At 29.2% G+C, this 9,923-nt stretch overlaps 4 protein-coding genes across 10 annotated transcripts in view; 3 read left to right on the plus strand and 1 right to left on the minus strand.

Moving 5' to 3' along the window:
• The first annotated feature begins 510 nt into the window (after positions 1-510).
• On the plus strand, positions 511-2,632 carry LOC127067137 (serine palmitoyltransferase 1). Its single transcript, XM_051001729.1, has 2 exons — positions 511-1,741; positions 1,823-2,632. Exons 1-2 carry the CDS (start codon positions 844-846, stop codon positions 2,323-2,325), a joined length of 1,401 nt encoding a protein of 466 aa, XP_050857686.1. The 5' UTR covers positions 511-843; the 3' UTR covers positions 2,326-2,632.
• A 160-nt stretch (positions 2,633-2,792) lies between these two features.
• Positions 2,793-3,944, plus strand: LOC127067144 (60S ribosomal protein L30). Of its 2 annotated transcripts, XM_051001740.1 has the most exons (4): positions 2,793-2,873; positions 2,972-3,017; positions 3,321-3,466; positions 3,739-3,944. In XM_051001740.1, exons 2-4 carry the CDS (start codon positions 2,997-2,999, stop codon positions 3,914-3,916), a joined length of 345 nt encoding a protein of 114 aa, XP_050857697.1. In that variant the 5' UTR covers positions 2,793-2,873; positions 2,972-2,996; the 3' UTR covers positions 3,917-3,944. The 2 variants fall into 2 exon arrangements, with proteins under 2 accessions (XP_050857697.1, XP_050857698.1); XM_051001741.1 differs by lacking the exons at positions 2,793-2,873; positions 2,972-3,017 and having other exon boundaries at positions 3,285-3,466.
• A 92-nt stretch (positions 3,945-4,036) lies between these two features.
• Positions 4,037-6,497, minus strand: LOC127067139 (very-long-chain (3R)-3-hydroxyacyl-CoA dehydratase 2). 6 transcript variants are annotated; one of them, XM_051001731.1, is made up of 6 exons: positions 5,472-5,804; positions 5,292-5,389; positions 4,933-5,050; positions 4,595-4,827; positions 4,333-4,514; positions 4,037-4,266 (listed from the first exon to the last, which is right to left on the minus strand). In XM_051001731.1, exons 2-6 carry the CDS (start codon positions 5,345-5,347, stop codon positions 4,184-4,186), a joined length of 672 nt encoding a protein of 223 aa, XP_050857688.1. In that variant the 5' UTR covers positions 5,348-5,389; positions 5,472-5,804; the 3' UTR covers positions 4,037-4,183. The 6 variants fall into 6 exon arrangements, with proteins under 6 accessions (XP_050857688.1, XP_050857691.1, XP_050857692.1 ...); XM_051001734.1 differs by lacking the exons at positions 5,292-5,389; positions 5,472-5,804 and adding an exon at positions 6,330-6,469; XM_051001735.1 differs by lacking the exon at positions 5,292-5,389 and having other exon boundaries at positions 5,472-6,281.
• Positions 6,498-6,514: 17 nt separating this feature from the next.
• Positions 6,515-9,923, plus strand: part of LOC127067134 (uncharacterized) — a 34,618-nt gene continuing 31,209 nt past the window's right edge. The window contains exons 1-5 of the mRNA XM_051001724.1: positions 6,515-6,937; positions 7,191-7,553; positions 7,633-7,972; positions 8,075-8,199; positions 8,368-8,427. Coding sequence (XP_050857681.1) covers positions 6,701-6,937; positions 7,191-7,553; positions 7,633-7,972; positions 8,075-8,199; positions 8,368-8,427 — 1,125 coding nt within the window. The 5' untranslated portion in view covers positions 6,515-6,700. The remainder of the gene's footprint in view (positions 6,938-7,190; positions 7,554-7,632; positions 7,973-8,074; positions 8,200-8,367; positions 8,428-9,923) is intronic.

The following is a 9,923-nucleotide window of genomic DNA, read 5'->3' on the forward strand; positions in this document are numbered from 1 at the left end:
TTCTATTTTGTTCGTTTTTTTTTGTTTTTTTTCTTCTTTTTCTTTTTCTTCTTTTTTTTTATTCTTCTTTCTTTTATTTAACCTTTCCTCTCTATTCCTACAAGAAAGTTCATCGTACTGAACGAACGTTTAACCTTCGAATCTTCGCGATTTCGATTTCTAATTTCGAAGAACGAGATAAGTCGAACGTACAGATAGTATCGATATTTATTTTATTTATATCGAACGGTCGCATCGCTTGAAAATATTTTTTGTTTTTTTTTTCTTTTCTTTTCTTTTCTTTTTTTAACATACGAAATATGAAAGTTACAAAAATGGTCTGTTTTAAAAAATCCTATTTCTCTTTTTTCTTTTCTTCTTTTTTTTTTGTTTTATTTTTGGTTTTGTAAAGATTAAGCAGTACACACAATCGGGATTGGTCGACGATAATACGACTTCAGCGATTGGCTATGACAAAGATCGTTTCTATGATAGATATGTAGCCTTTTTTTTTTAATATAGATAATCACTTATTAATCTATAGATACTAATAGTTTGTCTAATCGTTCCAAGTGATTAGAATGAAAGAGAAAAGCTTGTATGCTGCTTTGTCTTTCTATTTTTTTGGTTATTAATTTTCTGTAGTGTATCCAACCGCCACCTATCACTAAAATTTTAATTATAGAATTCGATGGCTACTACGGACAATTCTGTTTGATACGATCTAATTTTTTAATTTATTTAATATTATTGATAGAACAGTGCTATATTTTCTCTTGTGATATAGACGTTCGATACGTAATCATTTAATAAGAAAGCACGATAAATGATACGATAATAGTTACGATTAAATTATCTACAAAAATGAGTTCCAAATTTCTATTTCTAGAATCAATGGAGATTCTTAGTACTATACCGCAATATTATACTTTGTTGGAAGTATTCGCCATACTGTTGTTCTTATGGTTCATTGTCAAAAAAGTTTACCGTAGAGAAAATGTAACTCTAACGGAAGATGAATTGGAGAAAAAATTATCAGAATGGAAACCGGAACCATTGACGCCTGAAATAGATCCTAATCATCCCTCTTTACATCCTTTAAAAGTATCTACCAAAGTTGGTAAAAGAATCTTAGTCGATAACAAAGATTGCCTTAATTTGGGAACTCACAATTACTTGGGCCTAACAGAAAATAAGGAAATAAATGAAATTGCAACTGAAACTATTAAAAAATATGGAGTTGGTTCCTGTGGACCACGTGGTTTTTATGGAACTGTTGACGTTCATCTTGAATTGGAAGAAAGATTGGCTAAATTTACGGATACCGAAGAAGCTATCGTATACTCTTATGGATTCAGTACCATTGCTACTGCCATACCTGGATATTGTAAAAAAAATGATCTGGTGTTTGTGGATGAAAAAATAAATTTTGCCATACAAAAAGGATTAGATGCTTCTAGGTCGACGATTAAATATTTTAAACACAATGATGTACAACATCTGCATGATTTGTTGTTAGAACAAGAAAAAAAGGATAAAAAAAATCCTAAAGCTTCTAAAATCAAACGCTTCTTAATTATAGAAGGAATTTATTTGTACACAGGGCAGATTTGCCCTTTACCTGAATTAATTACATTATGTAAAAAATACAAACTCAGAATATTCATTGATGAATCTATATCAATTGGAACTCTTGGTGCTCATGGAAAAGGGATCACAGAACATTTTGGTGTTCCTAAACATGAAATCGATTTAATTATGGGTAAGCGTAATTTGTTTATTATTTTAAATGATTATTTTCTTACATTCTATACATTGAATACTTTGTATCGTTGTTTTACAGGATCCTTAGAAACAGCTATAGGATCTATTGGTGGATTTTGTGTTGGTACTACTTTTATCGTCGAACATCAACGTTTGGGTGCTCTTGGGTATTGCTTCTCAGCATCTTTACCACCACTTTTAACAACAGCAGCTATTACTGCTATAAATATCATGGAAAATAATCCACATATATTCAAATCTTTGAAAGATAAGTGTATAACTATAGACAATGCTCTTAAAGAAGTGCCATATATTGAAACTCCAAGCTTTGCAGAGTCTCCTTTAAAACATTTATATTTGAAAGAAAAGAAAAATTATTCTGAAGAAATAAAAATCCTCACTTCTATCTCTAAAAGGTGCATCGAAAATAATTTAGCTGTAATAAGTCCTACATATCTGGAAACAGAAAAAAATCTGCCAAGACCTAGCTTACGTCTTTGTGTCTCTGTATTATTAACTGAAAGTGATATTAATTTTGCAATATCTACATTAAAGAAGTGTATTAAAGAAATTTTAACATAATAAAAGATATTAAATATATATATATATATATATATATTTATATACATATATATATTTACTTATTTATTTATAAGAAATATTGTAAATCTATTATGCTTTATATCTAGAAAAAAAATATATAATTCATTAATTTTTTAAGGATTAAGTATTAGATTGCCTGGCATGTATAGTGATTCTACATTCCGTCTAAACACATTTTTCAAAGTTGTTTTATTCGATATTTCTCTATATAAAATATATGTGCGATATAAATAGAGTTGAATATAATGTATAATTTAAATGTAAATAAAATGCTCGTAATTAATTATTGCGATATCGTTCGATCTATTTTACCTGAAAATAAAATAATAAATAAAAAATCAAATGAAATAAAAATAAAATAATAAATAAAATTATATAACAAATTAAACAATATCAAACACAAAAAGTCGTGTATCCGCTCCTGAGCGGAAGTGACTGTTGCACATGCACAGATAGATGGCACTGCTTGACACATTATTCGGACCTTAACTTGCATCTCATTCTTTTCACGTTTGGTGCTTTCGAAGGTATGGTGCTTAAAAATTTTCTAATAATTTCTTAACAAGTTTTTAAGTTCTTCATTGTTCGATTAGTAATAATTAACTATATTAAATATTTTTTTTAGCTTCGAGTACATATAAACTGCAAAAATGGTTGCTCAAAGAAAGCAGGTATATATTCTTAATAAGCACGTGTTCGCGTTCTTATTTTATTCTTATCAATTTTGATCATATAGTTTATTAATAAATGTATTTTGTGAAATATTTTTCTATAAATATCTTTTCGTATATTCTTATAATATTTGTAAAGAATTTGTGATATTATATGCAAATTAAAATAAGGAACTCTCTCTCTTTCTGTGGCCGTGCCTAACGAGGTTATGTTGAGAGAATTCTAACTTGTAATTTGACTATATATAATGAAAGAAAAACAATATCTTTTAATGTTGATTAATGTATTACTTGTTCAAACAGAAAAAGGACAAAGATAGCATAAACAATACACTTGCTCTTGTTATGAAATCTGGCAAGTATGTATTGGGATACAAGCAAACACTGAAATCTCTTCGGCAAGGCAAAGCTAAGCTCGTCATAATTGCAAACAATACTCCTCCTTTAAGGTGAGACTGAGATGTAGTGCTCCTTTAAAAAAAAAAAAGCAACAAGAAAGTTACAAATTCATAATTATATTATTTCTCTATATTTATAGATGTCATTTATGAAATTTTAATAAATATTTTTATTAATAAGATATTTGTAACTTTCATTGTTCAATCATATAGAAAGTAATGAAGGAGAACTGCGGAGTAGTCTCTGGTCCCTGTTTGTAAGTACAGTGGACAATTGCAATTAAATAAATTCTATAAAATAATAATTGTCTTTCTATATTTAGGAAATCTGAGATCGAGTACTACGCTATGCTGGCAAAAACAGGTGTACATCATTATACTGGAAATAACATCGAGTTGGGAACAGCATGTGGAAAGTATTTCCGTGTTTGTACCCTATCGATTACAGATCCTGGAAACTCTGATATTATAAAATCAGTACCTACTGGTGATCATGCATAAGAAATAAATTTTGTTTATTAAAATGAAAGCATTATTTCATTAAACGTATTCCTTAAAATAAATTTAATCCATTCCACTAGAACATTTTTGGTCTGGTTCCTAATATCAAAAATAAAATACTTAAATATTAAAATATTTTATTTTTCTTTGTAACAATATATTTTATGTTTCATTTTATTTTATATTTTAAATTTTATACTTTGTGTTACAATGTTGTGCGAAAAGTAACAAAGTGCAAAGTAATATAAAAACTGATAAAATAAACAATTATTTTACTTTTTTCGTTTTAACGTTTGTATTTAACGTTTTCTGTCTTTGTGAAAGCATGTGCTTGTATAATATGGGTGAACCTATAACAAAAGATATGAAGTAATTTAAGAAAGGCAAAATAATTTAAATGTAACATCGACGCTTACCTGGAATATATATTATTACGACCATTATCAAAAGATATAAATAACTGAATGTAAAGTTCCATTGATTAGGCAATGTATAACTCCATATATCTGGATTAGACTTTGAATAAATGATTGCTTTGTAAATACACAGAAGTTCTCCGCTTATACCAGTCGGATAAAGTATCATAAATGACGAATATCTATGAAGATTCAAATTACGTTACATAATTGTTAAAGATAAATAATTCAATAGGACAAAAATAAACAAAAACTGTGGTACCTTAACCATGTTAGAAAATATGGTATATATCCAATAAGATTCATAAAGTAATAAGAATATTTAATGATCTCTGCAATACACCAAGAGACGAGAGTATATGGTAAACTAAATGATGATCCAACAGATTCCGATGGCAACGACAATAACACAATATAAATAAATGCACGACTTGTGACTTGTACCAGTACTATTGTCGGATTTGATCGAACTAAACCTGTTATGGCATGTATCGTCTGAAAGGAAAATTAAATGTTTTTAGAAAACAATCAAATATTTTTTATAAGTAATAGATAATATTTCAAAAATCTTTTATTCTTTCTTTTTTATTATATAAGTACCTCGAGATAAGCAGAAAATTGAAAAATAAATAAAGGAAGCCAAATTTTATCCCAAAAACTTAAAGTTGATGAACTATCTCCGTAGTGAGATATCAATATATATAACATCCATGACCAACTACGAAATGAATAGAATTAATTTTTATTTCATATACTTGTACTGAAATTTTATAAGAGAAAAACATATTAACACATTGTTCAATATAATAGTAATTAATCTGAAATTATATTGGTGGAAGATATCATTTAAAATTCATATTAAAAATCTATCGTTTTCTCTAGTAGAAAAAAAAAAAGAAAAAAAAACACTATTCGACTTTTATTAACAAAAATTTATGATTATTTAAATATATATTTACCCAAACGCTTCTATCGCATTGTAAGTGCACAAATAAAGTTTTTGCAAAGTTATCATCGTTACTAAATTTTTCTTCCGAGTTCACACTCTGACCACTAACTACAGAATGTACGTTTCGATATAATCTATTCAGGTTATGTATATTCATATATGTATATAATGATGACCGCACAGAACTTACCAAGTGAAATATTTTACAATATGAGCTAATATTGAAATGGTAGTTATTTAAATATTAAAGAACAATTCTCTTAGCGTCATAATTGATAATTAAAAAATAAAAAAAATTTTTTGCTTTTTCTATATTATTCACTATAATTTTATTATTCCATATATAACACTATCAAAAGATATTATAATGACGATGTTTTCTAAAATACATATTTTCCTACACGATTGACCAGTGAATTTATTCTTAAAGCATTTTAGCTCAACATTGAGAATTAGTATACTCTAGGAAAGTATATGTTATGTATTTGTACTTGACAAATATATATGTCAAATAGTTTTGTAAATTAAATTTTATCTGTCCTAAAAAAAAAAAATCCAAATAAATGAAACATTTTATAACATATTAATATACGTTATTATTATTTTATATTATCAATAATATTATTTATATATCGCCAATATATAAATTTTGTCTCTCTCACAACGATACATTTGCGGACATCGAATAAAAACTTGTCAATGGTGAAACTCTTTTTTTATCTTTTTTTTTTTTAATATTTTTATTTTAGCTTATATTGATGATCATACAAAAAAAGAAACGAACGTAAAAATATCTCAGTTAAATTTGTGTTCGATGAGTTAACAAAAAAATAAAATAAATAAAATAAAAAAATAAAAGCCACGTAGAAAAGTTTTTGCTTACTCATCTGACGTAACTCATTCTCACATTCATATATCTGAATATTTTAATTTGCTTATCCTTACGTAAAAAGCAATTTTATCAAGGCTCGTTTTTACAGACGTTTCTTTTTCCAAGAGAATTGATCGAGCAACACGTTTTTTATACTTATTATTAATAATTACTCACATAAATTAAAATTCTATCCATTTTTGGAGTCCGTTACGCTTCTTCTTTTTTCTTTTTTTTTTTTAACGATACACGATCTATGTATATGGTTTCGATGTATGTACGTACACAAATACATATGTACACGTACATAAGTATATGAAACGTTGAATATAAATATTATCATTCCTCTCTTATCGATCAATGCTTTTTATACATATGTTCTTCGATATTAAATAAAAACGCATGGAAAGATAATATTAAACATATCAGATAGAAATTAAAAGAAATATTAAGATAAAAGACGTTTTGTCAGACTTTCTTACGTTCGTTACAGTTATAAGTTCAACCGTGTCAACGATTAGAAACGTTTTCGAAGCTATTCGAACGTCATGCGTCTCATGAACTTTTGGAAAAAGTTGCGAAAAATCGATGTTCTAAAGTACGATCCTCCTTCTCGATCTATCACAAATCGATGCAAACATATTATTTATGGGGACGACGTAATTGCAGGGAAAAAAAATTCCCAACCGATAATCGCATTGGAATCAACGATTATAACCCATGGGATGCCCTTTCCTGAAAACTTTAATACCGCACTTAAAGTAGAAGATGCTGTGAGAAAACAAGTGTGTGTAAACAGCAATACGTTCGCTTTATAAGCGTTATTTATTATCCCTTTTTTTTTTCTTAACCATATCACACGCGACATCTATAAAATATAATCGATCTTTTTTTGAAATGCTATAAATATTAATGTTTATGTTTGCGATTAGGTTCAGTGGTACATGGATGCTTTAATAGATTTCTTTTTATACGAATAGTTTATTTACTCTATACGAATGGATATTCGTTACTTAAACTTTGAAACTCTTTATTTAGGGAGCAATACCTGCGACAATAGGAATTATAAATGGAAAGATACACGTTGGTCTTGATAGCGAACACTTGGAAATATTGTCTAAAACAAATTCTGCAAATACCGTTAAATGTTCGGCCAGAGATTTATCCTCTGTCGCATTGCAAAAGTTGAACGGAGGAACTACGGTCAGTGCTACAATGTTAATAGCGAATGCAGCAGGTATACCGATTATGGCCACGGGTGGTATCGGCGGTGTTCACAGAGAAGCAGAAACTACCTTTGATATAAGTACAGACTTGATAGAACTTGGTCGTACACCTATCGCCGTTGTTTGTTCCGGTGTTAAATCTATTTTGGATATTGGCAAAACATTAGAGTACCTAGTTAGTATTTTTAATATATTTATGAGCAATAATTTCTGTGCTGTCGGTCGATTGAAATATTATTTTCTTGTGTTGCTAGGAAACTCAAGGAGTACCCGTTGTAAATATTGGCCATACTTATAATTTCCCAGCTTTCTATTGTGCTGAAACATACGATAAATTAAAAGCTCCGTTTAGAGTAACAGATTCTAAAGATGCAGCAGATTTTGTAAGAATACAAAGAGAATTGAATCTTTCTACAGGCATATTATTGGCTGTTTCTGTTCCCAAAGAGCATGCATTAAATCCTAACGAAGTAGAAATAGAAATAAGTAAAGCTTTAGAAAAGGCTAAACGTATGCGTATAAAAGGAAAGAACGTTACACCATTATTATTGAAAGAACTTAATGAAATAACAAGTGGCAAGTTTCTTAAGACTAGTAAGTATATACGATAGAATGTAGGTTAACAATAATTATAAGATTGTAAAATATGATATAATGTTGCGTCGCAAAGGTCTCATCAAAGATTTACAATTGCAGATATTGCACTTATAAAAAATAATGCTAAAGTTGCAGCAGAAATAGCAAAATATCTTTATGAAGGAACTCAAGCTTCTACTTTACCTCAACGTTCCAAACACTTACCAGCATTTAACAGAAGTCCTGTAAGTTTTAAACATACACTTACATTGTTACGTATCACTCATATTTGTCTCATTTTTTTGTATATCTATATAAATTAAAATCCATAAATACGTATAAATACACGGATAGCACGAATTATCGTTATTCCTAATAATTATAGGATCATTATTTTTTGCTTTCTGATACAGGTAGTAGTAGGTGCTGCAATTCTGGATACCATTTTGCAAGTGGAGGATTCTGAGATAAAAGTAAGTTAAATTTCGTAGTCATAATTATACTAAATAACCAATTTTCCTTGTATTCATATTTCATGGTAATCATAGAATGTGTAACAGTATTTACATACAATTACGGCCACATACGTTTTATGTACACTTAAGGGTATTGAATAACACGAACTCATAGTACAGTATGGGGAAGAGTGGTTTCTGTTGGTAGAAGCCATGGAAGAAAGCAAAAATGGTTAGTTAAATAATTTTTCTTCAACGTGTGAATGCGCTTGTACGTGTGTACGTGTATATGTGTCCTTGGTTCACATAGTATTAATTTAAAAAATGTCCATTACAACAGTTTGACTTAAGGTACAAACTTATTTTCAAGTAAGTTAAAGCTAACGTATCTTTAAGTTTAGATATGATCTCTCTATATCAGAGATACGCTGCTTTTTGAATTCGCATAAATATAAACAGCGGCTACATTTATGTATGTATTTCGTTGTGCTTTGTCATGTGTGACTTTAAAACAACGAACGTATTCCATAAATGACACTTTTTCCCATACTTCGCTACGATAGCTCTCTATTAAATCTGTCGGTTACGTCGTAATGTGAGTACCATATCTAACAGTATCAGATATAGTAAACTGGATTTTAAGCAGGCACTATTCAAAGCTCCCTCTCTTAGACTCATCTCAATTTACATATTACTTTTAAATATCAATCAGTTACAAATCGCTAAGTGTTTACTTTAAAGCCTTCTTTACGACAGGACTGTATATTCTGTTTAGGATTTATTGGCCGAGTTAGATTCGAGTGTACAAATCGTCCCTTTGTTACTTGAATAATCGTAGTACGTGGTAGCTAGTTAACAGTAAGTTCTACTCGGCCAAAAGTTTAATGTAAAAGCATTTACGTACTTTCTCTCTATGATCAATGATCAGCGTGGTTTCTCTTCACCTCTGGGCGGCTTATAGTAACACACTTGCCTTCTAAAAATAATTAATTAAAAATCATTTAGTCTATTTCACGTATATGTATAATGTCCTTACGATACAATCAGTGGCAGAGGCTGCGTGTCTGCGAGGTGTAAGCTTTGAGACATTGTTAATAGTTTATTACATTCAACGATTATTCGATAGCCTGATTAAGAAAGAACCCTTAAGAGTTTTTGTCAGAAGCGTCTCCAAAATAATATTCTAACAAATGTCACATCCAAGGAAACGAAGGTATCATAAAATTTTCAGTAACAAATACGTACCGCACATATGATACTATAATTACTAATGACTTTCTAATAATCGATTGCTGACGTACGTCATTTTGATAATACCCTGTTTTCCACGCCGTTGTGATTACACGCAAATATAAATGACCGATTTTTCTCGAAGAAGAAGAAGAAGTAGAAGAAGAAGAAGAAGAAGAAGAAGTAGAAGGAGAATTCCAGGAATTCTTTTCTTAGAAAACGATTCGATCCTTTTTCCAGAAAGTTATTCTCTAAGTCCTTCCACGCGAGTATATTCGCGTTAT

This window comes from Vespula vulgaris, chromosome 10 (genome assembly GCF_905475345.1).
Source record: "Vespula vulgaris chromosome 10, iyVesVulg1.1, whole genome shotgun sequence".
Classification (NCBI taxonomy): Eukaryota; Metazoa; Arthropoda; class Insecta; order Hymenoptera; family Vespidae; genus Vespula; species Vespula vulgaris.

Bases quoted from the DNA above. Each gene is read 5' to 3' on its own strand.
- LOC127067137 (XM_051001729.1), top strand. From the start codon at position 844: ATGAGTTCCAAATTTCTATTTCTAGAATCAATGGAGATTCTTAGTACT. The intron at 1,742-1,822 runs GTAAGCGTAATT...GTTGTTTTACAG, and splicing joins TGAAATCGATTTAATTATGG to GATCCTTAGAAACAGCTATA.
- LOC127067144 (XM_051001740.1), top strand. From the start codon at position 2,997: ATGGTTGCTCAAAGAAAGCAG. The intron at 3,018-3,320 runs GTATATATTCTT...TTGTTCAAACAG, and splicing joins TGGTTGCTCAAAGAAAGCAG to AAAAAGGACAAAGATAGCAT. The intron at 3,467-3,738 runs GTGAGACTGAGA...TTCTATATTTAG, and splicing joins AACAATACTCCTCCTTTAAG to GAAATCTGAGATCGAGTACT.
- LOC127067139 (XM_051001731.1), bottom strand. From the start codon at position 5,347: ATGATAACTTTGCAAAAACTTTATTTGTGCACTTACAATGCGATAGAA. The intron at 4,828-4,932 runs GTACTTATATAA...TTTTCCTTTCAG, and splicing joins AATTTTCTGCTTATCTCGAG to ACGATACATGCCATAACAGG. The intron at 4,515-4,594 runs GTACCACAGTTT...GAATCTTCATAG, and splicing joins TATTTTCTAACATGGTTAAG to ATATTCGTCATTTATGATAC.